This window comes from Zootoca vivipara, chromosome 9 (assembly GCF_963506605.1).
Source record: "Zootoca vivipara chromosome 9, rZooViv1.1, whole genome shotgun sequence".
NCBI classification, from domain to species: Eukaryota; Metazoa; Chordata; class Lepidosauria; order Squamata; family Lacertidae; genus Zootoca; species Zootoca vivipara.
This window is the reverse complement of record NC_083284.1, coordinates 402,643-430,168: the sequence shown is the minus strand read 5'-3', so window position 1 is coordinate 430,168 and position 27,526 is coordinate 402,643. Positions and strand designations below refer to the sequence as shown.

General features: G+C 54.9%; 2 protein-coding genes across 4 annotated transcripts; both read right to left on the bottom strand.

Moving 5' to 3' along the window:
* Positions 1–85: 85 nt before the first annotated feature.
* Positions 86–13,534, bottom strand: LOC118094300 (programmed cell death protein 4). Its single transcript, XM_035134554.2, has 11 exons — positions 13,376–13,534; positions 11,515–11,785; positions 11,287–11,384; positions 10,341–10,454; positions 8,331–8,552; positions 8,109–8,206; positions 6,668–6,782; positions 2,306–2,413; positions 2,021–2,131; positions 1,261–1,400; positions 86–643 (listed from the first exon to the last, which is right to left on the bottom strand). Exons 1-11 carry the CDS (start codon positions 13,445–13,447, stop codon positions 592–594), a joined length of 1,401 nt encoding a protein of 466 aa, XP_034990445.1. The 5' UTR covers positions 13,448–13,534; the 3' UTR covers positions 86–591.
* Positions 13,535–15,098: 1,564 nt separating this feature from the next.
* On the bottom strand, positions 15,099–27,264 carry CCDC142 (coiled-coil domain containing 142). Of its 3 annotated transcripts, XM_035134519.2 has the most exons (11): positions 27,208–27,264; positions 22,837–23,005; positions 20,903–22,315; positions 20,036–20,122; positions 18,857–19,021; positions 18,590–18,747; positions 18,066–18,206; positions 17,715–17,829; positions 17,338–17,515; positions 17,041–17,249; positions 15,099–16,283 (listed from the first exon to the last, which is right to left on the bottom strand). In XM_035134519.2, exons 2-11 carry the CDS (start codon positions 22,955–22,957, stop codon positions 16,021–16,023), a joined length of 2,850 nt encoding a protein of 949 aa, XP_034990410.2. In that variant the 5' UTR covers positions 22,958–23,005; positions 27,208–27,264; the 3' UTR covers positions 15,099–16,020. The 3 variants fall into 3 exon arrangements, with proteins under 3 accessions (XP_034990410.2, XP_034990408.2, XP_034990409.2); XM_035134517.2 differs by lacking the exon at positions 27,208–27,264 and having other exon boundaries at positions 22,837–25,354; XM_035134518.2 differs by lacking the exon at positions 27,208–27,264 and having other exon boundaries at positions 22,843–25,354.
* Between the last annotated feature and the right edge of the window lie 262 nt (positions 27,265–27,526).

The following is a 27,526-nucleotide window of genomic DNA, read 5'->3' as shown; positions in this document are numbered from 1 at the left end:
GAAGAGAAAGGCACAGCCAGCTCCTTTGGATAAGTTTTTATTTTTAGATTTCCCCCGAGCCACCCATTCCCCCCACCGCTGCCGCCTGCAAGGACACCAGCTCCCTCCCCCTCTCCACCCCCACCTTATCTCCCAGCCGTGCTCACGAGATGCCATTCTGCCCTCCCCGATACCCGAGAGAGCCGCTTCCCACGACCTTGAGATCCTTCTCAAGGAGCAAGGATAGACCTCCCCACCACGCAGACCTTAGGGGACTGTGGGGGGGGGGCTTTGGGGAAGGTATCTGTGCCCGTTCAGGACGCAGCAAGGGGCTAGACCTGTTGGAGGAAGCCTGGGCCCCTTCGAGCCCTATAGGGCCACGAACGCCAAGGTGGCGGCCATCCCCGCTGGAACGAGACGCCAGGCTTCCTTCTGCTTCCTGAGATGCGTTTGTGGGGATGGGGAGGGGGCTGGAGAAGGGGGGTAAGACCCGGATGGGGTGCCCTGCAGGAGGGCAAGCTCCCTCTTTTGACCCCCTCGCCAGCTTAAGCTCCCTTCTGATGGGGGCATCGCAGGGGGCGAGGGGCAGAGGCCAGGGCTGGAAGCGTCAGTCTAGGGCTTGATCTGGCCGCCGTCTCCCTCGCTGACAAAGCGCTTCCGGCCCCTAAGGAAAGAAGGAGAGAAAGAGTTGGGGGGGGGGAAGGAGAGTAGCAACACAACACAACACAACACAACACACACCAACCAACCACACACAAAGCCTTGGGATCCTCGCTGCCCCCCACCCCAAAATCCACTCCTGTTCCAGTCTGCAAAGACCTGTAACAGCCACAGGCATCCTGCCGCACAGACAGACAGAGAAACTAGCTAGCTGTGATTCCTGCTGCAGGGGGTGGACTAGAGGACCTTTGGGTGTCCCCCCAAACGCCACGATTCTCTTCTTCTGACCCTCGAAAGAAGAGCAAAGAGACGAGCAGGCTTGGGGACTGAAGGGACCAAGCAAACAGCTCCGTCTCCGGTTCCGGTGAACCAAGGAGCCTTCCGGAAATTGGGGTAGCGGAACAGAGAGGGCTCCGCCGCCCATCGGACGCGAGGAGCACATCAGGAAAGCTGGCCGGATCAGGCCACCCAGCCCAGCCACCTGCTCTCACTGGGGCTGCGCAGTTTGGCCCCCCGCGGGATCTGACCCCGCGAGGGCCGTTTTGAGAGAGCAGGGAGCTCTGGGCCTCTGCTCTCTTCCCACCTGAACCCCAGAGGGCAGAAGGGCAGAGCCTGGCCTACCGTGCAGGGCAGGCGTCCCTCAGCTGCTTGGTGATGACGGCCTCCTCAAAGCAAAGGTCCACCAGCCGCTCCAGGATGCTGTGCGCCAACGGGACGTCCAGGCTGATGTCTCCCAGCTCATCGTACACCCGTTGGAAGCCCTGGGGGGGGGGGAAGCAGGAGGTGTCAGCGCAGGGGGTGGTCTGGGGGGGGGAACCCCCGAGAGCAGAACGACTGCCTCCCTGCCGGAATGCATTAGCACAATTATTATTATTATTATTATTATTATTATTATTATTATTATTATCATCTCGTAATTCTTTTTTCCACTTCCCCCCCTCGATTACAAAACAATTTACATAGAACATGAAACCAAACAAAAAACCATATAAACGGACCATAGACACTGACCGCCGCCACCTCATTTGACATGACATACCCGTTCACCTCACTTCATTTTTATTATTCTTTTCGGTTAATTATCCGGAGAAAGGTTGACTTTCTAATTCCCTTAAACTTCAAGATTCAATCCAAATCTGTCGGGAGATTTGTGTTCTTACCGAACTTTCTAAGATATTCTTTGAACGTTAGCCAATCTTTACTCCATTTCTGGTTAGAATTTCCTCACTATTATTATTAATTGAATTGGCACAGCACCCAATGCCCGCGGGTCTCAGGGCGCTGCGCCACATAAAACCACCCTTCTTTGGCCCCTCTGGGCCTGTGTTGTAGAACTCTGGCCGGCAGCCCCGCTGTGCCCAGCCTAGGGGGCAACCCTCACCCGGTTCATCTGGTCCAGCGTCACCAGACCCGTCTCCCACAGCACCTTCAGCAGCCGCACCATCATGGCGACGGCCATGTCTCCCGTGGACTCCAGCACCATCACCACCGCCTGGGGGAAGAAGGTCAGGATACGGCTCAGAGGGGACTGGAGGAGGCCCAGCTCTGGCTGGCGGCCAGCCCGGAAGCCGTGCCCAGCGGCCAAGAGCCCGGCAAGCTCCCGGAAGTGGGCGCTGCCCGTCCCCAGGCAGCACCCAAGGGCCCCCCCAGGAGTGCCCTCCGCTACCTCGTAGACAAGCTCGTGGTGGAAGTGGGGCACCTCCAGCTGGCGAAGGCAGCGCTCGGCCTCGGAGACTTCGCCCGAAAGCAGGTATTCGCGGAGCAGGAGGTTCATCTGAAAGAGCAGAGAGGGCGATGGGATACCCACAAACAAAACACACAGAAAGACACGGGCAGGAGGAAGACGAAACCGACAACGTTTAGGGAAAGAACTTTCGATGCGAAGTTAAAAAGCAAGTTCAAGTTAAAAAGTAAAACTCGGAAAATTAGAATATCGTCCAGAAGTGCATTAATGCAACTTATTTTTTATTTTTACAAATGCTTTCTTTTGGAAATTCCACAGTAATAAAACAAATAGTTACAATAATACAAAAAGATGGTATAGGGGAAGGATTAAAATAAACAAGGTAAATAAGGAATTAGGAATATAGTTGAAGCGTATGCTGATCTCATGATTTCGGACATGATTGAATAATTGAATGAGTGTTTATTTTTTTCTGATTGTATTGTCTTTATTTATTATGTTTATGATTATTATCATTATTATCATTTACATTATATTATTTGTAGTAGAAGCTATATGGTATGGTTTTATATGTTTTATTATGGTTATTATTTATATATGATTTTGTATATTATGATTTTTATATTATTGTTTGGTTTTTATGTATGTCATTATTTCTATATGGTTTTTTGGTGTTTTTTTTTCTTTTTTCTTTTTGTGTGTGAATGTATTTTAATTTAAATTCCAATAAAGTTAAATTTTAAAATTAAAAAAAATACAAAAATAAACAAAAACAAACATCGCTATGACTTTTCATTAATTCCATTCCATTTATAATTGACCCGCCTAACGACAAGTAATTACAATTACAACAAATAAAGGCTTGGCATATCTTGCTTTGCATGTCATGCATCTATCTCATATATTGGTTTCACCTTTTAAGTTAAGTTGCGTTACTGAAATAAATGCACTTTTTGAAGATATTCTGATTTTCCGAGTTTCACCTGTATCAGGAGGCTGAAGTTAAAAATGCAGGGAAATAGAGGTGAGAAAAGAATAAAACCAGAATAAGGAAGGAGGGAAGTCGGAAGCCCAGCAGAGGAAGAGATATAAGGTTGTTTTATTAAATTATTTATATATAAAAAAGAAATACCAACGAAAGAACATTGGCAAGAAAAGTAGAAGGAACTGAGAGACTTAAAGAGAAGGGTGATAATGACTTTTAAAAAAGATTGGGAACCTTTTAGGATGTATATACTGAAGCAATGCATTGAAATGAACTCACTGGCGGGATTTGAGTAATACACAATCGACAAATATTAAGAAGAGATTAAGAAGACAATATCAATTTTAGCATATAAGGGATATAAAATTATAAGCAGAACAAACAAATATGTTATAAACCAGAAAAGGAAGTTGCGGGGAGGGGGTGTTTGTTAATTGAAATTCTAAAATGTAATTTGAATTTTTGAATATCTCAATAAAAATAAAAATAATAAAAAAGGAAGAGCGGAGAAGAAGCACTGAGCCCCACAGCAGCTCAGAACAGCTCCCCCCCCCCCCCGCCCAGCTGCTGTTGTGGGGCATCGACACCCTCCAAGTTTTGCAAGGAATTCTGCCGCCCCCCCAAGAAAGAAACACAATGCTCAGGCTTGGGCATTTTAATTTGGGCCCAGGCAGGACGCAGCACCTCTCCAGTCCCCCACCGAGCCAAAATTCCAGCCCCCTATCTGCCAACGCCCCCCCCCCCCAAGCTGTGCACAACACAAACGGCTGTGTGTCTCCCCAGACAGTGACTGGCAGAGCCGGCGAGGGCTCAAGGCCAGGAGACGAAAGCTTGGCAAGCGTCGTTGCTCAGTGGGGCTGGTCCCGGAAAGGACAGCCATCCCACCCCCCACTCAGTGGGGTCTACGGAAGGGGAGACTCGGCTCCGCAACCGGGGGGCTCAGAGGGGCTGCATCCTGACCAGAAGCCTCTGACCAGAAGGCTGCTCTACCTTTGAGCCCCTGGAAGACTTGTACAGTGCTTTGCAAACGTCAAACCTGGAAGTGGGTGTCCCGGTTTGCAACCTTTTTTGGGATGACAACCCATTTTTCTTGGGGGGGGGGAGATTAGGAACAAATTGTTTTTTGGAGGCCCCATTGGGGAACGCACGCCTTGGGTTACAACCTGTTTGGTTTACAAACGGGCCCCCGGAATGGATTATGGTTGTAAACCAACCTTCGGTCCTCCAGATGTTTTGGACTACAACTCCCATCATCCCTGACCACTGGTCCTGCTAGCTAGGGATCATGGGAGTTGTAGGCCAAAACATCTGGAGGGCCGCAGGTTGGGGGTGCCTGTTGTAAACCAAGGCCCCACCGTATCGCCTCTTCTAACACTGCAAAGCTCAGAGTGGCTCCTCAGGGCCGCCATGCAAGAGCGTCGCGCACGGGGGAGAGGGGCACTCTGCATATGGCCAGAGGCACGTCATCTTTCTCTTAGCAGAGTCCTGGCCGGGAGAAGGAAATGCAGAGCGAAACTTGGACGCGGCCCTGAATAATGACTGTTATGGTTGTTATTAAAACACCGCACCTCATCAGAATATCTCGGGGCGCAACTCACAGCCTGGAACAAAGCCTCACACAGAGACCCTTGACAACTGGCCCAGAGGCATCCCAAGGAAATGCAAGAAATGCAAAATAAATAAATGAAAATAAATAAATGCAAAATAAATGGTTCTTCATTCTTTAACTAATGTCTGCTTTGAGATTCAGGTAGGTAGCCGTGTTGGTCTGACGCAGCCGAGAAAAAAAATTGTCCAGTAGCACCTTAGAAACCAACTAAGTTTGTTCTGGTATCTGAAGAAGTGTGCATGCACACAAATGCTTACACCATAGAATCCTAGAGTTGGAAGAGACCCCAAGGGCCATCCAGTCCAACCCCCTGCCAAGCAGGAAACACCATCAAAGCATTCTTGACAGATGGCTGTCAAGCCTCTGCTTAAAGACCTCCAAAGAAGGAGACTCCACCACACTCCTTGGTAGCAAATTCCACTGCCGAACAGCTCTTACTGTCAGGAAGTTCTTCCTCATGTTTAGGTGGAATCTTCTTTCTTGCACCAGAACAAACTTAGTTGGTCTCTAAGGTGCGACTGGACGATTTTTTTATTTCTAACGCATGCTTTGTACATCCATTTGTGATTAAAATTTTCAAGACCTCCTGTTTCCCCATTGCATCCCCGAATTTAATTCCTTAAACACACACTTAAACTTTACTTTCTACATATTATTTGACTTTCTATCCATTTTATTTTATACAATTAGCCGATTTACACACCGAAGCTCAATCAAACCCTGCCAACGGATTGAACTTTTGACAATGTTCTTTTACGTAAACTCTGTATACGTCCCACTCTCTGGAAAAAATTCCTTCTGTAATGTTCTCTTAGCCTTGCTGATAATCCTGCCAGTTCGGCATACTCTCTTATTTTATTCTGCCAGTCTGATTTAGATGGGGCATCTTCTCCCTTCCAACCTTTGGCGATTAGAATTCTAGCAGCGACTGTAACAGACATAAAGACTCTCTCCTGTATTTTTTGGGGGGGTGGGGGATTTCATTTCCCATCCCTCCTAGCAGGAAGGCTTCATGTTTTTTTGGGAAGGAGCATCTGATAATTTTCTTTTTTCTTTCTTTTTAGATTTTATTTTTATTGAATCATACAAAACTAAAATAAATTTACATTAAAAAGAAAAAAGAAAAACCTATGGCTTCATAAACATACAAAAGAACTCAAAAATAAACAATACATAGAATAAACCCAATTTCCCTTCACCTGTGTGTGACTTCCTTTTTTTACATTTGTCGTCTTTCGTTGTGCTCCACTGTTGTTATTTATTTCTATTTCTGTTTTGCTTATTGTTACCCTCTCTCTTATCCTTGCGTCATTCTTATTCTTCATATCGATATCTCTATTCTGAAGCAATGTTCCTTTATATATTCTCTTACACAACTCCATTCTTTCTTTGCTTTTTGGTACGATTTCCCTCTTATTATTGCCGTTAATTTCCCCATATTTATGAATTCACAAAATTGGCTCTGCCATTCTCTTATTGAGGGTACATATTCCCCTTTCCAATTTTTTGCAATCAGTGTCCTGGCAGCTGCCACTGCATATAAGAATATATTTATCATATTCTCGGGGGTGTATTCCGTTATCAAACCCAGAAGATATGCTTCTGCTTTCTTCCTAACTGAGGTTTAAAATATCTTCTTTAATTTTTCACATCTATTGATCCAAAGCTGTTTTCTGTTTTTATACCCCCACCAAACATGGCGCATTTCAGCCTTTTCTCCGGCTCGACACAAATCATTTCGCCGCCTCACCTCCTTGATAAGATGCTTGACGGGCCTCAGTCCGCCCCCCACGCCCCAGACGTTGTCCAGGCGGTTGACATCTCGCTTGATGCGCAGGAGGATAGCAGCGCGGTCCAGAGCAGCCCTGGAAACGGAAAACGGTTTTGCGGAGTTGGGAGGGACCCCCCCATGCGCTGTAGAGAAGGTGGCAGCCCAGCGCCAGGGAAGAGGGGGCCCCTGGCAAGAGGGAGGGCGAGGGGCTCCAGGGGCGTCTTACCCATAAAGGTTAGCGGTGGAGGGCGCCAGGGAAGAGACGGAGGCTGGACGGGGCACCTCCCGGCATCAGCTCGCTGCTCTCACCCGCCTCTGCCGTGCCGCGCCCAAGCAGCGCCACGCCTGGAGCCTCCATCTGTTGTGGCCACGGCGGCACAAAGCGGCCAGCTGATCTGGGAGTTGCCATGTCCAGCCTCCGCCTCTTCCCCGCCAGAGGAGCCGCCCTCCTTTAAAAACTCTGGCCTCAGCATCGTCAAAGGATTTTACACCAGAGACAGAGACTCTTTGGAAGACGAAGGAACGTACAACAAAAAGCTACAGGATGAAAGAAACGGGGTTGGGGGGGGGAAAGGAATGGATTGGAGTGGGTCAGAGCCGGGATTGGATGAAAAATTATTTTTAATTTGAATTTGGGACGGATAAACTTGGTTTGAAATGGGTAATGCTAAGGAATTAAAGTAAATATTAGGGGAAAACGGAACCGGGGTGGGGGTGGGTGGGTTGGGATTTAGAAGCAAATAAGGAACAAAAGGAGAAAATGAGAGTTGATAAATTCGGAACCATTTTTGAGGAGAAATTAAAGGCTAATGGGTATAACAAATAGATATTTATGATTTGTATGTTTTGATAACGGGGGAAATGATATTGATTTATATTGGAAAATGAAAGTAAAAAGCGGTGTTTTAAAAAATAAATTAATTGGAAGCTGTATATTTTGGGTAGTAATAAGGAGCTCGGGAAAGAGGGGTCGAGGAAGTCAGTATTGGTAATAACTATGATTATTAAATTAGAATGTTTATTTTTTCTTTTTTTTTTCCTTTTTTCTATTTTTCTCTTTTTTCCTTCTATGGATTGTTCTTTTTTGGGGGGGGGTGTTCTTTTTCTTATTTTTTATTTTTTATTATTTTTTGTCGTCTTTTTATATTGGCAATGTAAAAAAATTTTCTTCTGTACTGTAGATGGAAAAACTGTTCAATAAATATATATTTTTTTTTTAAAAAAAAACAACTCTGGGAAACGGGGGGGGGCAGGGCGGAGGGAGCTTTGCACCACGGTGCCAGATAGGCTAAAGATGGCCCTGAGTGGGTCACAACACACCTAGGGGGCGGGCAAGGGCCCTCGTCTGCCCTCCCCCCCCCATGAACCCAGCAGCCACCAGGGGCTGGGGCGGTGGCTGCTGGCCGGCCAGCCCTCTCACCGAGCATGCTCGCAGTCCACGCGCCCCTTGTAGCGCTCGAGGAAGTCCAGCGGCAGCGCATGGTCTGCCACGGCCCGCGCGATGAACTGGCCCAGCATCTGCAAAAAAAAAAAAAGGGGGACACGGGGGGCGGAGGGGTCATGCAAGCCTGTCCGTCAGTCCATCCCCCGTTCCCCCCCCAATCCAGCCTCCCCTCGCAGGGCTGGCTGGCGCTGCCCCCACCTGCGGGGCCTCCGGGGTGTCCAGGATGAGGTCGGGGAGGTCGCTCAGAGTCCGGTCAAAGGCGGCCGCGATGTCCTCGGAGCTCATCACCTTCCCCACCAGGTCCGAGAGCAGGCGGGAGGTCAGCTCTCGGTGGCTGGCCTTGCCCTCCAGAGACAATGCCACAGCCAGGGAGGGCACAGATGCCTTGTGCCCACCCAGGTTCAGCTCGCGGAGAAGCTCCTACAATACGAAGAAGAACAATCATTTTATTATTTGCACCCCACCCATCTCACTGCGGCCCCCCGGCCGCTCTGAGCAAGACGGGCAAGGAGGCAGGATCTGTCTGCAGCCACACTGGGGGCAGGATGTAAGGAGGGCCTGCTGGATCCGGCCAACGGCCCACCCAGCCTGGCATCCTTCTCTCCCAGTAGCCAACCAGATGCCCATGATGGGAACCCCACAAGTAGGATTTGATCACAAGCACAACCTCTCCCCTCTTGACAAGGGATATTCGGAAATACGACTGCCTCCTTCCAGAGCGGGCCGTCCTGCCTAGTAGTCAACACTACCTGCTAGTCCATGGTGGAGGCCCCATGGAGACGCCCTTGCTGCCCTCCCAGTGGGGTAGACCGGAAGGAGCGTCTCCACCCCCATCATGCAGCCCGGACACTGAGGTCCAGCGCTGAGGGCCTTCTGGCGGTTCCCTCGTTGCAAGGAGCCAAGTTGCAGGGAACCAGGCAGAGGGCCTTCTCGGTGGTGGCGCCCGCCCTGTGGAACAACGCCCTCCTACCAGATGTCAAAGAGAAAAACAACTACCAGGCTTTTTTAAGAAGACATCTGAAGGCAGCCCTGGTTAGGGAAGCTTTAAAGTTTGACGGACTATTGTATTTTAATATTTTGTTGGAAGCCGCCCAGAGTAGCTGCGGAAACCCAGCCAGATGGGCAGTGTAGTAATAATAAATTATTATATTATTCAGTGGGGGATTCAGGTGGGCAGGATAGAAGGGGGGCTGGCGGCCTCCTTTGCAAATGGGACTCCCTTTTGCCCAGCAGACAGGAACTTGGCAAGCTGCTCCTCTCACACCCCCATAGGGACCCCATAGGGGCATCTAGTCCTGTCCTGTGGTGCAGGAATCACCCCTGGCAGTGGATTCATCCAGGCCACCCACACTCTCTGGAGGGTCTCACCCCCTGTTTATTTCAAGAACCGACTATCCTGGCCAGCCTCCCCCAGCTGCCATTTCAAACAAAGGCCCCCTGGCCTCACAAATGCCCCCCTTCCTCCCCAGCCAGAGCCCAGATCCAGTGTCGGATTCCTCCCCTGAACAAGGAAGAAGTGACCCTGTCCCTGGATCCGTTCTTTCGCCTCGGGGGGGGGGGGTGGCCTCTCCTTTGATGGAGGTTTTGAAGCAGAGGTCAGATGGCTGCCAGCCTGGGATTCTTTAGCTGCAACGCCTGCACTGCAAGGGGTTGGACTGGATGATTCCTGGGGGTCCCTGCCCAACTCTACTATTCTAGGATTCCTCTTCCATGGTCCACCTTGACGACATCCATGATAGCCATGTTCAAATATATAAAAGGATGTCACATAGAGGAGGGAGAAAGGTTGTTTTCTGCTGCTCCAGAGAAGCGGACACGGAGCAATGGATTCAAACTACAAGAAAGAAGATTCCACCTCAACATTAGGAAGAACTTCCTGACAGTAAGAGCTGTTCAACAGTGGAATTTGCTGCCAAGGAGTGTGGTGGAGTCTCCTTCTTTGGAGGTCTTTAAGCAGAGGCTTGACAGGCACATGTCAAGAATGCTTTGATGGTGTTTCCTGCTTGGCAGGGGGTTGGACTGGATGGCCCTTGTGGTCTCTTCCAACTCTATGATTCTATGATCCCTCCCTTCCCCCCAAAGAGCCCACTCTGGCTCACAACAGAATTCCCTGGTGACCGAGGGGGCAAATCTGAGGGCCCCCCCCCAATCCCGGCCTCGGCCGCCCCTCCAGTGCAGGATCCGGCTTCCGGCCCTGAGAATACGCACCACCACCTCCAGAGTGTCTCCGTGCTCAAAGTATTCCTTCATCATGGGCTGCACTGCCTTCTCCAGCTCCTCCTCTTCCAGCTCAGGCACCACCGTGGCGTAGACCGTATCCCCCTGAGGAGACCCAGAGGGCAAGGGTCAGGCTTGCCAAGCGCCCACCCCCTCACCCTGGGGGACCCAGAGAAGACCCCCGGAAAGGTGGAGGCTCCGGGGCAGGGAGCCAAGCCAGAGCAGCCTCAAGCCTTCCGAAGACCCCCCTCCCAAGGGGCAGAGGGGCCCTCCAGTTAAAGGACCCTCATTGCAACTTTGCCTTTGCTTTGGGTGGGGAGCACCAGAGGCTCAAGAGGCTGGCTTGCCCCCTCCTCCTCCTCCTCCCCTGGCTCGGGTCCCAGGCCTGCACTGAAGGGAGGGTGCCTGTCCCCCCCGCCTCGCCTGCAGCACCCAGAATATCTCCTGCCAATCGGCACTCCCCACTCCCCTCCCAGATCCACTGCAACAGCTGCGCCTGGCATATGAAGGGAAGGGGTTGCATAGGGACATAGGAAGCCACCGAGTCAGACCGCCTCCCCCCCCCCCCACTGCATCCACCTTGCTCACTATTGCCTACTCTGACTGGCAGCAATGGCTCTCCGGGCTTCCAAATGGGGCTCTTTCCCAGCCAGGCCTGGAGATCTCGGCAGGGATTGAACCCAGGACCCTGGGCCATCTCCGTGCCCGCTGCCTGGCAATGGGGCTGGGGTCCTTCATCATGCGTTTGATGGTTCAAGTTCTATGCCACCGAGGGGTCTCAAAGGAGCCCAGGTCTGCCTGCAAGCTGTGGGGCAGGAGGGACAAGGTCTCCCAGGACAATGGGGCATGTGGCTCCCGTCACGTGGCCTCGGGGTGGGGAGAAAGGACATCTGCCTGGGAAGACCCCCCCGGCCCCCCCTTCTCTGGCGCAGGGTACCTGTGCGACTTCGTCGTAGTTGGGATCCCGGGCATCAGGCTCCTGGTAGCTGTAGACCACCCCGGGGGCCCCCCACACCCCCTTGCCCCCTGCGCCACCTAGACACACAGAGAGAGGTGGGCTGAGTAGTACTGTCACCCATACAACCCCCCCCCCCACCAAGAGGGCTGCAGCCACTTCAGACGTTGGCAGAGCCAGGAACGAAGGAGGCCGGAGGGGGAGCCCTACCTTTCTTGGGCAGCCCCCGGCCTTTGCCCATGCGGGATTTGCGGTCGTGGCTTTTGCCCTTGGGGCTGCTGGGGTCGGGGAGCGGCTCCCCGCCTTCGGAGAGGGACTCGCGGTTGGAGTCGCGGGAGGACGTTCTCCGCAGGCGCCGCTTGGCCTTGGCCTTCAGCCGGGCCTCGTGCAGAGCCTTCTCCTGCAGGGTCCACGCCCGGGGCTCCTCCTCGCCCCCGTCCATCAGCTCCCCCGCCAGGTCCTCGTCCTCATAGTCCGCCCCCTGCAGTGGGGGGGTGGGGGGGGGAAGAAGGCAGGCTGAGAACCACACAGGAGCCTTGCAGCGGCGGTGGCGGGATCAGGCCAAAGGGGGCCCAGCCTCCTGGCCTCATGGTGCCCTAGAGGCAAGGAGCCCCCCCCCCGATGCCCAAACGGGATTTGTTTTTGTTTTTTTATAAATATTTTTATTAGAAAGTTTTTATAGCATCAAAGACATAACCAAAAATAAAACAAAAACACAACAATACAAACAAAAAACACATACATCATCTTATATCATCTTTTTAACTCATTGTCCCTTTTGCTTCCCCAACTCCCCTCTATCTGATTTTCCTTTTAGATTCAGCTGTAACAGTTTCTATTTCATTACTTTTAATTTTCATCATCCTGTATTTTTCTTAATTCCCTTTAATCCCATCCTTTTACTTGTATCTCACTTTTCCTACTTTTTACTCTCCTCTTTTCTCCCTATTGCCTTAACTTCTGTATTACCCTAGATGCCAGTTCCATAAAGTCCCAACATTTTCATTTGCCATTCCTGTAGAGAGGGCAGTTCCTCTTTTTTCCAATATTTGGCAATTAAAATCCTCGCAGCTGTGGTGGCATACATAAACAAGTTAACATCTTTTGGGGGGATTTCTTCCCCCACTACTCCATGTAAAAAAGCCTCTGGTTTTTTCAAAAATGTATTTTTCATTTTTCATCTTTTTCATTTCATTTGGGTCTGTACGAAAAGCTGCTTCGAAGCTCCTCCCCTGCCCCAAGCTGCTCTCTAAGCCCAAAGTCAGGTCCTGTTGTAATGCCAGCTGCTCCAGAGAGATCCATTGGCATTAAAAGGTTCCTGGTGCAGGGCAGCGGCCTGCCCTGAAGGGAGGGCGTCTGTTTGCACCCTAGCCCTGCCGCCCAGGGCTGCCTCCTGCTCAGAGGGGGGGGGCATACCCGAGGGGTGCACCTCCGCCAGACTTTGCAGCCCCAGCTCAAGGGGGCTCCTTGGCTCAGCCTTTAACATGCACCCTGCTCCAACTTGATGCTGTTGTTGTTGTTACTATTACTTGCATTGATATCCCGCCCAAGGCGGCGGCCGAGTGGTTCTCCTCATTTTACCCTCCCAACAACCCTGCGGGGTTGGCCAGGCTGGGAAGCCAGCGTCTAGCCCCAGGGCACCCAGCAAGCTTCATGGCCCGGGGGCGAGGGGAACCCAGGCCTTTCCAGGTCCGAGTCCGTCTTTCCACACTGTCCGTCGGGCCCCGACGGGCGGAGGCTTGCCATGCCTGGGGAACTCGGCCTGGGGAACTGCGCCAGGGCGCGCCCGGGCAGAGGAGCCTCCTCCCGAGGCCGCGAGGGGCGGGGCAGCTGGCACCGTGGCGCGCGGCCCCCGACGGGCAGCGGCAAGGCCAGCCTGGCCCCCCGACGGCTGTCAAGGATCACGGAGCCCCCCCGATGCCGGGGTGGGGTCGGGAGTCTCGGCACCAGGGGTCCTTTCGGCTCGCAGGCGGGTGCGCGCCCCCCGACACGTGTCTTGTCCCTCACCCCTGGCGCAGGGACCCTCCGGAGCGGCGGCGGCGGCGGGGACGGGGGCGCGCGCGCTACTTGCCAGCAGGGAGGGGGCGCGGTCGCCCCGCAGGAGCTCTGCCGAGCTGGCCGCGACGGCCGAGGCGGCGGACATTGCGGAGGAAGGAGGCAGCCCGCTGGCTGGGAGTGCGGCGGCCCCGTCGAGCAGCCCGTCCGTCCGTGCGCTTGGCGTGGCTTTGGCGCGGCGCTCGGCTCCTCGGCTGCGGAGGAAGTGAGCGGGGCGGACGGGGCCGGGCGTGATGGGACTCGTAGTCCCCGCTCGCCCCGCCCCGGAGGCAGGACCGGCAGAGGCGGCGCCGCGAAGGGGAGCCGCCCCGTCGCAAGGAAGCGCAGGGAAAGGCGGCGGGGCTGGGCGGCAGGTGCTCCAGCTTCCTTCGGGTCGGTGGACCCCGAAGTCGAGGTCCCGACAACCGATGGGCCAAGCTTGGCAGGCGAGCCGTCTCACCCCCGGGCGGCGAAATGGAACCTCCCGGCTCAGAGGCAGTGTACCTTTCAATGTCAGGGACAGCACGAAAAGGCTGCAATGCGCCCGCCCCGCCCCTCGATCCCGTCTGGGGTCACCCCAGAGGCAGCTGCATGGCCACTAACTGGGGGGCAGGATGCTGGGGGCCGACTTTGGGCTCTCCAATTTCAGCAGCGGCAGGGCAGCTGCGCTATCCTCAAACTGCCTCCCAGGCTGGATCACACAGGGGGCTTCATCCAGCAGTCAGGCTCTTCCCTGCTTTCTGCCTCGTATTTTAAGTTGTATCAAGAGCAGCAACGAACGCTGCACTTTTCAAGTTTTCTCAAAGGACCAGGCAGGTTTCATGGAAAATGCCTTGGGCCCAGCGTCCCATCCTGTATTTGTGCCTTTCATATTTTTTTTGCCCAAGTGTAGTACTTTACATTTCTCCTTGTTAAAATTCATCTTGTTTGCTTTGGCCAAGTTGTCTAATCTGTTAAGGTCATTTTGAAGTGTGATCCTGTCCTCTGGGATATTAGCCACCCCTCCCAATTTGGTGTCATCTGCAAACTTGCTCAGGATGCCCTCAAGCCCATCATCCAAGTCATTGATAAAGATGTTGAGTAAGACTGGGCCCAAGACAGAACCCTGTGGCACCCCACTAGTCACTACTCTCCAGGATGAAGATGAGCCCTCTTTGGATTTGCCCGATCCTCAGGAGACAACCCTCCTCTGCCCCGGCTGCAACAAAACATGGCTCTCCCCTACCGGCCTCTACAGCCCCAGCTGGCACTGCAACCTTCCTAGTGTTGACTTCACTCTCCCCCACCAAAAAAAGGCCCCCTCCTCCATTGTCTCCGGAAACAGACGGATGCCAGCCAGTTGGTGGCCATCCTGGCATGCTGTGGCAGGGCCAGAGTTTAACCACGTGCTGCCACCCTGAATCTCCCAACGGCCCATTTGTCTTCTGAAATGCACTACTGCATAGGCAGCCCCTCTCCCCAGCTAAACATGCCCCCCTCCTTCTTTCCCATACTACTGGCCCCCTTCATTACCCTCCTGTGACCCCTTTCCAAATTGGGCCTGGCTGTATACGATGGATTGTTTGGTATGTTTGGGATGGTAGCTAGAAGCATGTAGATATGTTTGTCGGTCAGTTGGTTTTGAAACCAGGCCCTACGTTACAACCACATCTGTTCCAACTCTACAGACAGAGACTCTCACCTAAGAGATCTACAGCAAACCTTTTTAGAACTAAAATATCCACCTGATGAAGTTAAACAACAGAGCCAGACTGGGCCACTTTCAACTTGGCAGGGAAGGGAGGGGTGGGACCTGGCTGCGCTCAGCATTCGAAGCCCAGCGGATATCGTCAGAATGCATGTCTGTTGTGACTTGTCAGGATTCGTTTGAGTAATGCAGGCAGGCAGGAAAGCAGCGAGCTGCTCTCTGGGGCAGGATTTGACTCGCAGGGAACTCGAGGTTCTCCTACTCGCTCCTCAGCCCGACTTCTGCCAAGCTAGGGACTTTGTGGCCAAACATCAGGACGCCCAGAAAGCTCAGAAGCTGCCGGCTCGACCGCTGGTCCATCTAAGCTCAGTTCTGCCTGCACTGACAGGCAGCGGCTGCCCAGGCTTTCAGGCAGGTCTTTCTGAGCTCCCTGCCCTGTGCGGATGCCATTGGGGGCCGAGCCTGGGAGGGCCAGCTGGGAGGAAAGCAGATGTTCTGCCCCTGAGCTGCAGCCCTTCCCCCAAAGGGTCAGAGAAAGTGGGTCAGAGAGATTCTCATGGATTTATTCCCAAATCAAGAGACACGCCAAGCGGCTGCAACATCAGGAGACTTTAATGTGGATCAGAGATCTTCTGTGTGCTTCTCCAACTTCCTTGTGACGCTGACCACCCCGAGGCGGCCTGGGAGTGCTGAAGCGCCTTTTGCGATTTCAGGCCCTGCCGCTCAACAAGCTGCTTTCTCTTCCTCCAGCAGCTTCTCCCCTTAGCCAAAATGTCTACGGCCAGAGAGTTGCTGCCCGGAAGCAGCCAAGGCCTGGCGGGAGGCAACTGAGGCTCCCCCCCCAGCCCCCAGGGAGGAGAGTCACGCCACGGCTGCTGCTGTGCAGGGCCTGAGGCACATGCGGCAGGCGGAGGGAGCCCTGAGGAGTCCGCGCTGCAAGTGGCGCCTCGCAGGTACTCATCCTGCCGAGGCTGGAGCTGCCCCACCTGGCCCAGTCAAGGCTCAGAGGTCCTGTTCATGCAGGGCAGGGCAGGGACTTTCCAGCGGCGGCCCCCGTGCAGCCGCAGCGCCAGCCACTCCTGCTGCATGGGGCTGAGGTAGGTCTCGGGGCTGCAGCCTCCCCCTTGCATGCGGCTCAGCAGGTCACCCGCCTGGCTCTCCAGCGCGGCCCTCGCCTGCGTGGGCAGCCCTTCCAGGCTCTCCAGGCTGTTCAGGCTGCCTGGGCCGCCGTCCTGCGTGCGAATCCCATCATGGGAGCCTGGGGAGGAAGACAAGCAGCTGAGGGAGGAGACAGGGCCTGCCGGGGAGAGGAGCCGCTGGCCAGGGACAGCTCCACCTCAGGACCCTCACTCCCAGACCACTGAGCTATGGCCCTTCTCTCCTGAAACGTCCCAATCCGTGGCTGCTCAGTGGCAAGTCAAAGGCACCTCTGCAGGCTCAGAGGCACTCTTTCCTTTGCAACTTCTCCGTATGCTCCAGGACAGAGTCTCTGCCCTGAAAACCAAGCTCAGTGCTGGGCTCTGCAGCAGTTTAGGACAGAACCCCCCTCCCACCCGGATCTCTTGGAGGAGATCTGCTCAGAGAGCCACTTTGCAAAGGCCTGACGGGATCGGAATGAGCAGAGTCCACCTCCGACAGCAGCCAACCCGAGGCCGCAGTAGTCAGCACAAGGCACCCTTTCAGAGCGCTCAAAATGCCTCGCTTGCGTTCCCCAAGACTTCCAAACAACCCTCTCAAACAAGCCAGTCTCCTTTGGGGGGGGGCAGCTGAGGTTCAATTTGACCTCCTGGGTCTCCCTCGGACTCTACGGACGCCCCAGTTCTGCTGGCGGCTCAGAGGTAGACTGCCACTGAGCGCAGAGACTCCATTTTCAGTTTCCTGCCCCATCACGTCCTGGCCTCAAGGGGCAGAGGTTTCCCCCACCTTCACCCATAGACCCACTGGATTGTTGGAAGGGACCCCCAAGGGCCATCTAGCGCAGAGCGGCCCCCCCAGACCCCCAAAGGCCCACTCACAGCACTTGTGGAAGGCATCCCAGGTGGGTGAGGGCAAGGAGGTCTTGGGGGGCTGCTGCAAGAGGCAGGCGATGGCATTGTCCACTTGCTGGAAGACCCGGAGGGAGAGCACCAGCTCCTTGATCTGCGGGGAGAGGCCATAATCCTCCGACTGCAGCAGCTCCCGCACCAGGTCAAAGTCCTGCTTCAGCTGAAGGGCGCCCTGGAGGCTGAGGGGACGCAGAAGGCAAGGCGGGCTGTCAGAGGGGAGAACGAGCAGCCCTGCCAGAGCCCCCTCCCTCCCGGACCAAGGCTCACCTGAACTTGATCTTCTGGGCCAGGATGTGGTCCATCCAGGCTTCCAAGAAGGCCGTCGTCACCTGGCTGAGGGCTGGCCCCTGGGCATCTTGCGGCAGGAGCTGGATGCCCAGCAAGACCTGACCCAGGACGCTCTGAGCAGCAGCTGAGGCATATTCGCTGGGGGAGGGCGGCAGCTCTGCTAGGGCAATGGGAGAACTTCAGGGGGGAAGCCCGGCAGGATCAGACCCAAGCAAGGCCTGCTGGCTGGCCCCACAGGGCCAACCAGGTGCCCCAGTGGGGAGCCCACAAACAGAAGAAGTGCAGCAGTGGCAAGAGCAGAGCGGTGGAGGACTACTAGGAGCTGGGGGGCTCTGCTCCCTGCCCTGCAGGCCTACCTGTTCGGAGGGCGAGGCGCCAGTGCTTGCCCAGGGGCATGGTTTGGCTGAAGATCTCCGCCGCCATGCGTTTGCAGTCCGAGGAAAACAGCGTCAGGACTTTGTTCGCAAACAGCTGTGCAAGAGAGGAGGAAAGGGGCGATGGGGTGGGGTGGGAGACAAGGCACCTAGGCGCCCCCAGCAATTTCTCCTGTGCAAGCCCCACTGAAGAGGCTGGAGGGCTGCCAGGGGGCAAGCAGAGGTACCTTTCAAAGGTACTCAAAGCCAGCCTCAAGGTCAGCCAGGAGGATCTCTCCCGGAGGCTGCTGGGATGAGGACGCGGTAAGGCATGCTGGGAGCCCCGGCACTTACTTGGACGCTGGAAGCTGTGGAGTGGATCTGCTGGCTCAGCTCCTGCTCCTGGCCAGAGAGGAGGGGGCTCTGCTTCCTCCTGCCCTCAGGAAAAGCTGTGCTCACCAGCGTGGACATCCTGCTGGACTCTGCCTTCAGCAGCTGCAGGAAGGAGTCAGGAGGCCTTAGAGCAGGCTTCCTCAACCTCAGCCCTCCAGATTATCCTTGGCCTACAACTCCCATCATCCCTAGCTAGCAGGAACAGTGGCCAGGGATGATGGGCATTGTAGTCTCCAAACCCCTGGAGGGCCGAGGTTCAGGAAGCCTGCCTTCGAGGAGCAGGGAGGGCAGGAGCTTGTTCTGCCCCAGTCCTCTCTCTGCACCGGCCAGGACTTCTCCCCCTTTCTCTGGCCGAGAGAGACACACGCCATGCCCACAGCTGGACTGGCTTTGGGGATGGATCCTGGGCCTTTTGCTCCCTTGCAGTGCCTGGCTGACCTCAGAAAGGAACCCTCTCCCCGTCCCCCACTCCTGGTTCTACTTGCCTGCAAGTCTCCCTGGGTCACAAGGAGGAACTGGTTGAGGGACCAGGAAGCCAAGTACTGGTAGGCCTTGCTCATGACCCAGTAGCAGGAGGAGTGAGCGGTAGCCAGCGAGAGGGACAGCAGCCGCAGGTGGAGGCCGGATGGGACAAGGTTGCCGGCTGCAAGGGGGAAAGGGGGTCAGTGGAGGTCAAGGAGGGAGTCGAGGCCCAGCTGCTGGCCAGGGCAAAGGGACTCCAAGCTGCCCCACGGAGTGCAGCCCCCACTCACCTGTGCTCTCCGTGAGCTGGGAGTCCAGGCACTGCAGGCTGAAGGCCAAGGGCAGGTAGAGGCCCTGCAGGAGTTGAGCCGTCCGGCTGCAGGCCACCTCTGTGCTCTGGGCGGGCTTGGCCAAGCATTTGTCGGTGAGGCTGGAGCCCAGAGCCTGGCAGAAACCTGGGACGAAAAGGGAACAAGGCCTGATGGGATCCCCAAAGACTCACATGCGCAAGGCACATGGCTAGCACTGAGCAGGGACAGGACTGAGGAGCTGCCTCCCAGCTGCCTGCCACTTCCCTTGCACCCAGAACTGGAAGTAATAACTGGCTAGACTTCGCCTGTGGATCCTCTAACTGTATTACTTGGTAGGTTACAGAAATTGTACTAACATGATATGGAATCAAGGCAACATCTCTTAAGGACTGCCAGAGTTATTATTTGTCAGAATTGAAGGGGGGGGGAATGAGAGCATCACCCGAGAGAGAATGGAAAACTAAAACCTGGGCACAGTGCGTAGGATGGAGCTTACAAAGATGGTGAGAACCAGAGAGGGCAGGCAACCCAATGTCTTCATTGAGAGATGGAGCCTTTTCATAGAATCATAGAATCGTAGAGTTGGAAGAGACCCCAAGGGCCATCCAGTCCAACCCCCTGCCAAGCAGGAAACACCATCAAAGCATTCTTGACATACGCCTGTCAAGCCTCTGCTTAAAGACCTCCAAACACACAGGAGGAAGAAGGTACAGGAGAATGTAAACCCATTTCTGTTACTTGAAACTCTGTGATATTATGATGTTCAATTTTGTCATGGAAAACAGTTGCTATCTGTTTGGCTTTAGATATCCAGATATCCCCCTTCTACACTACTTTTATATCATTTTATAATTTATTATTTTTTGTTGCGTTTATGTATGTATTTAAAATGAATGGGGAAAAACCATCTGTTCTACCATGGAAGAGACTCCCTCAGAAGGTGGAGGACGCTCCTGGAGGCTTCCACACGGAGGTTGAGTGGTCATCACTCACCGATGCTTTAGTTCAGATTCCTGCATTGCAGGGGGCTGGACTAGATGACCCTCGGGAGTCCCTCCCAACTCAGCATCTCTTGGCTTCTATCTCCTGCCACAAGGCTGGCCCTTCACTCAGCACTTGCCCCACAGCCCCCACTCCCGCCAACAGGGACTGCCCTACCTTGGTCCCAGTGCTGGAGGACATCACGCGTCAGCAGCTGGAGCACCAAATCCTTCAGTTCCTCCTTGCTCTCCTGAGGCACGCAGGCTGCGGAGGCACAGAGGGGGCAAGAGAGCATGAGTTCCCACCCAAAGGGGCAGGCAGGGACCCCCAGCCCAATGGGAGGAGGCCGTAGATCCTGAGCAGGAATGGGAGTCTCCTAGAGGCCATGCCAAGGGGTTTAGGTGATGAGAAGAGAAAATCCAAGGATCCCCATTTCTCCTTTGAGCTCCCAAACTGCAGCCCCAGGTAGGGGTGGGCCATGGCTGTCCTTTCAGCACCCCAGATGCAGAGGGGCAGGAGCCCTAGCTGCTCCCCTGCCTCCCTCCCCACGCCAAACTAGCAGGGCAGCCCATTTGTGGGTGAGTCAGAGCACACACGGGCAAGGCTCCAGCAGTCCAGGAGGGGCACCGCGGTGGGAAATGGGTTGAACAGAAGGCAAAAGCCCCTTGGAGATGCCAAGCAGAGGCAGGGAGGGAGGCAAGGGGCTGGAACGCCATCCCAGCAGGTCCCGTGGGCATTGTCTCAACCCCACCGTCAGCCAAGAACCTGCACTTAATAAGAGCCTTTTAGATATGGCCAAGGGGGGCCCCATCGAGCACAGCATCCTGCCCTCCCAGGGGCCAGCCAGATACCCACAAGCAGGAGCCCTCTCTCCTCCTGTGGTTTTCACAGAAACTGGTCTTCAGAAACGCTGCTGCTGCCGCCTCCGATTGGGGAGGCACAACACAACCATCTTGGCAAGTGGCCATGGAGAGCCCTCTCCTCCCATCCAAGTTGGCGGCCCTCCCTGCCTCCTGTGGCAGGGAGTTCAGCAGTGTGACTTACCCTGTGCCAGGCCATGGCTCAGCCGCCGGGCCAAGGCAGCCGCTGCCCCCAGTTGGAAGTGCGCCAGGGGCGGGTGGAGCTCCAGCCGGTGGGCCAAGGAAGAGGAAGCCGCTCTCCACAGCAGCGGGCAGTACTGGGCATAGAGCGCTGCCGCTGCCTCTCTGAAGGAGGTGTCCAGCCAGCGCACAGACTTCCAGCTGGGCAGCGAGGCAGAGTCCAGCCCCGGAGGCAGGTCAGTCGGCTCCAAGCATTCGAGGGGCTTCTCCTGCTTGGGGCGGTTCAGGACGTGATGCCACAGGCTGTCGGTGGAAGCCACCAGCTCCCCCAGGACAACCAGAAGGCCCTCTTCCTCCTCGTGGCACAAGGCCTGCAGCTCCACCGAGAGGCTGGGAAGACCCTCGCCTGACGGAGATGCCTGGGAGGCCCTTTCCAGGAGCCCAGGCTTGGCGTCCCCACCCCAAGGCGCAGGCTCCAGACCCCCCACTCGGAGGAGCAGCGGGTGCAGCCTCTGGGCGGCCCGCTTGCCCCTCTCTGCTGCCAGGATGCCCAGGATCCTCTCCAGGGGGAAGGCTGGAGAGCTGCTTGCTGTTCTCCGCAGGCCCGGCTGCTCCAGGAAGGCCTGCTGCAGTGCCGGGTCGTTCACCACCTGGTTGTAGATCTCCAGCCCCTGGAAGAAGTCGGACAGTGGGGCAGCGGGCACAGGGAGGGCATGGGCCAAGCTGCGGAGCAAGGCCTCGATGTGGCGGTCCAGGAGGCAGACGGCGTGGAGGGCCAGCAGGCAGAGGGAGCGCCTCATGTGCTGGACCACCTCGTGGCGCTGCAGCAGCATGTGGCGCAGCCAGGGGTCGCTGCGGATGCGCCGCTGCAGCCCCTCCCAGTGCGTGGCGTGGGTGCGCAGCTCCTCGCACAGCCCCCGCAGCTGGCGGCCCCAGGTGGCGTTTGGCTGGCCGGCCAGCGGCTGCAGGGTCGGCAGGCAGCGCTCGGCGGCCATCAGGTGCTGCACGAAGCCGGAAGCCGCCTTGAGGCGGCGGGTGTAGTGGCGGGAGAGGCGAAGGCGGTGGCGGTGCTGCAGCAGAGCGTGGAGAGTGGCACCCTGGCGAGCCACGCTGCTCCGGGCTGCGTGGTAAGTGAAGGCGCCCCGGGGCGTGTCCGGGAGGGCTGGGCGCACATGGGCCTGGAAGGTCTCCGTCCGAGGGTTCTCCATCACGCACAGGCAGCGGCTGAGCCCCAAGAAGCTGCGCTCCACCTGGGCCAGGCGGGCCAGGCCTCCGGGAGAGTCCTCCTCCTCGCTGTCGTAAGCGCTCTCGCTGGTGCGCGGGGGCAGCAGGCGCCACAGGCTGGGGTTGACGCAGTGGCGCAGGAGAGCCTCCGCCTTCTGGAAGGACTTGGCCAGCGGCGTCAGCGATCTGGAAGCTGCAAAGAGACAGGAGTCTGGTGCCAACCCTTCAGCAGGCTGGCATCACCTGGGCAGCCACATCCATGCCATGCCCTTCCCCTCTGCCCTGCCAAGGTGTGCCAGCAGGTCAGTCACCTCTGCTGCCCCTGCTGGGACCTGGTCTGCCTGCAGCAGGCTGCTAATGCTGAGGATTAAGTTGCCCGGCCTGGAGCAGCCGAGCAGCAGGAAGGAAGGACAAATGCAATTAAGGGATCTCCCAGAAGCAGGCAGGAGGGGGGCAGCACAGGAGAGAGGCAGCTGGCTCCTCCCCACCCACCACCCCGCTTTCCAGAAGCGCTTCTGTGACAAGGACATTCCAGTGCAAAAGCACCAGTCCCTTTCCTTCACTCAAGCGAGGGGTGGGAAGCAGGACTGGGAGCTCTCCAGTCCTCCTGAGCAGAGCTGCCATGGGGCACCATCTCTGCTATGGGCAGTGGGCAGAGCAAGAAGCAACTGGAAGCCTCTGGCTGACAGGAACCAAATGTTCTCCCCTACCTACCGGTACCTGTGTCCGCTGCCTCCAGGGGTTCTCCTCCATCAGCTGGCAACACCTTCCTGGGCCCCACCAGGGAGCTGAGCGGTGGCAAGATGCCCCCCGAGGCCTGTGATACGCGGGACATGAGGAGCAGAAAGATGGCGTTCAAGCCCACGGTCTCAGCCCCAATCACCTGGGGAAAGAAAAGGAGGGTCAGCACGGAAACGGCACCCACCCCTGCCTCAAAAGAGAGGCAGCCCCACTGCACCCGGATCCCCCCAACTTTGGGCAATGCTTCCTCAAGCCACAATCCAGGACCAGCCACGCTGGGAGAGTCTGAGCCCCCGTGGCCAGGAGCAGCTAGAGGGGCCTTTTCAGAACAGAGGCCTTTCACGGGCTGCCATTTGCTTCCAGACTTTGGCTCTGAGAATCTTCCAGAGTGTGTGCGCAGCCCTTCAGAGCTCAGCCACAGGATCAGGCCAAAGGGTGCCCATCTCGTGCAGCAACCTGCTCTCAAAGTAGCAAGATGGAGGCTCTTTCCTGCCATTCCCACAACATAGGCAGAGCCTGGCCATTGTGGCTGGTGGCTACCAAAATGGGTAAAGGTAAAGGACCCCCGACAGTTGAGTCCAGTCGCAAACAACTCTGGGGTTGCGGCGCTCATCTCGCTTTACAGACGAGGGAGCCGACGTTTGTCCGCAGACAGTTTTTCCAGGTCATGTGGCCAGCATGACAAAGCTCCTTCTGGTGAAACCAGAGCAGCGCAGGGAAACGCCGTTTACCTTCCCGCCGGAGCCGTACCTATTTATCTACTTGCACTTTGACGTGCTCTTGAACTGCTAGGTTGGCAGGAGCTGGGACTGATCAATGAGAGCTCACCCTGTTGCAGGGATTCGAACCGCCGACTTTCCGATCAGCAAGCCCTAGGCTCAGTGGCTTAGACAGCGCCACCCGCGTCCCTATACCAAAATGGGTAGCTACCGGTAGCATTAAATCTTGCAAATTCCATAGTTTTAACTGAAGGCAGATGGTCCTTAAGAGTCATTCAGAAGCAATTCCGCTTAATGGGATCTTAAAGAGCTTGAGTGTTCATTCTATGCTTTGGTTTCCTTCCTTGAAGCCTGTGTTGAGGTATAATCTTGATAGCTATCATCACTTGCCTATGAGCGCTCCAACTGGAGAACAGCTTTTACCAAAGGTGTCGTGGGCTTTGAAGAAACTCGAACTCAGGACGCAAGGGAGAAACGTGCTAAGAGGAAGGCACGCTTGGCAAATCAACTCTCGCCTGGAAACCAATGTCCCCACTGCGGAAGGACGTGTGGATCCAGAATTGGCCTCCACAGTCACGTACGGACTCATTGTTAAGACTGTGTTCACGGAAGACAATCTTACTCTGCTACGAGGGATCGCCAAAGAAGAAGAAGAAGAGCTTTAACTCTGCACAGTGTGGCAAAGTCTGTCTTGAACCTTCCAACATTCAGTTTCTTTGGCTGGCCCTCCCTTCTAGTATGAGAGAGAGAAACTTCTCCTATCTGCTTTCTCCAAAATGTGCATAAATTTATACACCTTTGTCATGTGTTCATTGGCAATATGCTGCAGCCTTTATTCTCAGAAAAGTCACTCCACCCCCTTGGTCATTTTGGTTGCCCTTTTCTGAAACTTTCCCAGCTCGAGAATAGCCTTTTGGAGGGGAGGCGACCAGAACTGTACTGTACACAGGTTGCACAACTGATTTGTATAAATGGCATTACAATATTGGCAGCTTCATTTGCAATCCCTTTCCTAATGATGCCTAGCATGGAATTTGCCCTTTGCACAGTTGCCACACGCTGGCTCAACATCTTCCCTGAGCTGCCCACCTCGAGGTCCCAGCCAGTCACCACCACTTCAGACCCCACAAGCACATCTGTGAAATTGGGATGTTAAAGCCTCACTGGATTAGTGACCTGGCCGTAGTTCTTGCTATTTCATCATTCACTCTGTTCCTATACAGTGGTACCTTGGTTCTCAAGCTTAATCCGTTCCGGAAGTCCGTTCCCAAACCAAATCGTTTCAAAATCAAGGCGCGCTTTCCCATAGAAAGTAAAGCAAAACGGATTAATCCATTCCAGACTTTTAAAAACAACCCCTAAAACAGCAAGTTAACATGAATTTTACTCTCTAACGAGACGATTGATCCATAAAATGAAGGCAAGAATCAATGTACTGTACTATAAAATGAATAAGACAGTATTGCAGATGATAAAAAACACAGTCACAAAAACAAATTAACCGAAAAAGCCTCAAAATCAAAAACGCAAAATGAATAGCAAAAACCAAAGTGCCAAAGACAGTGGTACCTTGGTTCTCAAACTTAATCCATTCCAGAAGTCCGTTTGACTTCCGAAATGTTCGGAAACCAAGGCCCAACTACTTACAATGTAAAGTACTACACTTGGGCAAAAAAAATGAAAGGCACAAATACAGGATGGGAGACACCTGGCTTGAGAGCAGTACATGTGAAAAGGATCTAGGAGTTTTGGTAGACCACAAACTTGACATGAGTCAGCAGTGTGATGCAGCAGCTAAAAAAGCCAATGCAATTCTGGGCTGCATCAATAGGAGTATAGCATCTAGATCAAGGGAAGTAATAGTACCACTGTATTCTGCTCTGATCAGACCTTACCTGGAGTACTGTGTCCAGTTCTGGGCACCACAGTTCAAGAAGGATACTGACAAGCTGGAACGTGTCCAGAAGAGGGCAACCAAAATGGTCAAAGGCCTGGAAACAATGCCTTATGAGGAACGGCTTAGGGAGCTGGGTATGTTTAGCCTGGAGAAGAGAAGGTTAAGGGGTGATATGATAGCCATGTTCAAATATATAAAAGGATGTCATATAGAGGAGGGAGAACGGTTGTTTTCTGCTGCTCCAGAGAAGCGGACACGGAGCAACGGATTCAAACTACAAGAAAGAAAATTCCACCTAAACATTAGGAATAACTTCCTGACAGTAAGAGCTGTTCGGCAGTGGGATTTGCTACCAAGGAGTGTGGTGGAGTCTCCTTCTTTGGAGGTCTTTAAGCAGAGGCTTGACAGCCATCTGTCAGGAATGCTTTGATGGTGTTTCCTGCTTGGCAGGGGGTTGGACTGGATGGCCCTTGTGGTCTCTTCCAACTCTATGATTCTATGATTCTATGAACTACTTATTGGTGCAGGCGCCCGTAAACAGTAGCCGACAGCCGCATCAGATGTTTGGCTTCCAAAAAAACGTTCGGAAACCAGACACTTACTTCCGGGTTTTCGGTGTTTGAGAACCAAGGTACCACTGTAGCCGTCTCAAACTGCATGTGAAATTTCACTGATAGTTTACATTGCTGGTTTTTGTTGTACACCACTTTCATTTCTTTAACCAGGCATAGCCAAACTCGGCCCTCCAGCTGTTTGGGGACTACAACTCCCATCATCCCTAGCTAACAGGACCAGTGGTCAGGGATGATGGGAATTGTAGTCCCCAAACAGCGGGAGGGCCAAGTTTGGCCATGAGCAGTCTACTGGAACTTGAAATGAATTACAAAACCAGGCTTACTTTTTTAAGACACCTTGATGCTGAGCCTCCTGACGGACCTGCTGCTCTGAGGAAGGGGGGGCTCTTTCTTAGCAGCCCCTCTTCCTCTTCCCGCCCCCTTGCAGGACCCTGCTCTTCATCCAGCCCCCAATGGGGCTCCCCCCCATTTCTCCTCTGTCCCCCCAAGACTGCCTGCTTGGGCCCCCGCAAGTGGCTGCCAAGGCTTCCCTCTGCTCCATGCCCAGCAGAGGAGGACCTCAGAAGAGCCTGCAGGATGAGGCCAAAGGGGTCCAGCCTCCTATTCTGGGTTTCCAGGTGCCCCTTGGGGGAAACCCGCGCCAGGATCCGAGCCCAAGAAAGAGCAGCTGTCTCCCCTCCTGCGCTTCCCTGTCACTGGGATTCAGAAGCCTCTTTCTTTCTTTTTGTACTTTTTAAATAAATTTTCCGTGACTAAAATCCAACAAAATCCACATTTTGTCAATCTCTAATTACAACTCATATTGCAATATATGCCAGTTATAAAACCAATTCTGCATTGTCCTGTCCTCTTTCAAAGCCATCCAGCTTCGCGGCTATTCCTGTGGCAGGGAGTTCCGCGGGTCAACTCTGCTCTGCCCTGATGCCGCCGCCGCCGCCGCCGTGGCGCCCCTCGCGGCCGCTTCTCTCCTCCAGGGGAGGCTCAGCCCCGCACGAGTTCCGCCAAGGCCCAGAGCAGCGGGCGGCCTCTGACACGCAAGGTTGTCTGCGTTCACACGTGCACAGCCAGCTCAACGCGCGGGGCCGACCGCTCGTCGCCGCCACGGCCCCGGAGCAGCCCCCTGCCCGCCCCCACGGCCCTCTCCGCTCACTACCGGCCTGCCTCCCGCCAAGAAGCCGCTCCGCTCGCCGCCGCCGCCGTTGGAGCCGCTGCCTCAGCGCCCGGCAACGGAGCGGCCCTGAGGGACCGAGCGGGCGACCAATGGGAGCGAGCGCAGGAGTCACGTGGAAGGGGGACCGTTCTCCACCGAGCCCTGCCGTTCTCCAAGCCGCCAGCAGGAGGCGCAGCGCGAAAGGGAGGCCTGCTCCACCCAAGCAGCAGGCGGGGGGGGGAGAAGGAACGGGCTGTACCATGGCAGGCGGGGGGGGGGGCACAGAGAAAACCAAGAAGATGCTGCGGGTCCTAAGCCCCCC

Excerpts from the sequence above, each read along its gene's own strand:
- LOC118094300 (XM_035134554.2), bottom strand. The coding sequence starts at position 13,447 with ATGTCCGCCGCCTCGGCCGTCGCGGCCAGCTCGGCAGAGCTCCTGCGG. Across the intron at positions 10,455-11,286 it reads ACTACGACGAAGTCGCACAG|GGGGATACGGTCTACGCCAC; the intron begins GTACCCTGCGCC and ends GGGTCTCCTCAG. Across the intron at positions 1,401-2,020 it reads CGCTGGACCAGATGAACCGG|GGCTTCCAACGGGTGTACGA; the intron begins GTGAGGGTTGCC and ends CCCCCCCCCCAG.
- CCDC142 (XM_035134517.2), bottom strand. The coding sequence starts at position 23,476 with ATGAGCGCCGCAACCCCAGAGTTGTTTGCGACTGGACTCAACTGTCGG. Across the intron at positions 20,123-20,902 it reads GAGCCATGGCCTGGCACAGG|CCTGCGTGCCTCAGGAGAGC; the intron begins GTAAGTCACACT and ends GTGCCTCCGCAG. Across the intron at positions 17,516-17,714 it reads GCGCCTCGCCCTCCGAACAG|AGCTGCCGCCCTCCCCCAGC; the intron begins GTAGGCCTGCAG and ends TTGCCCTAGCAG.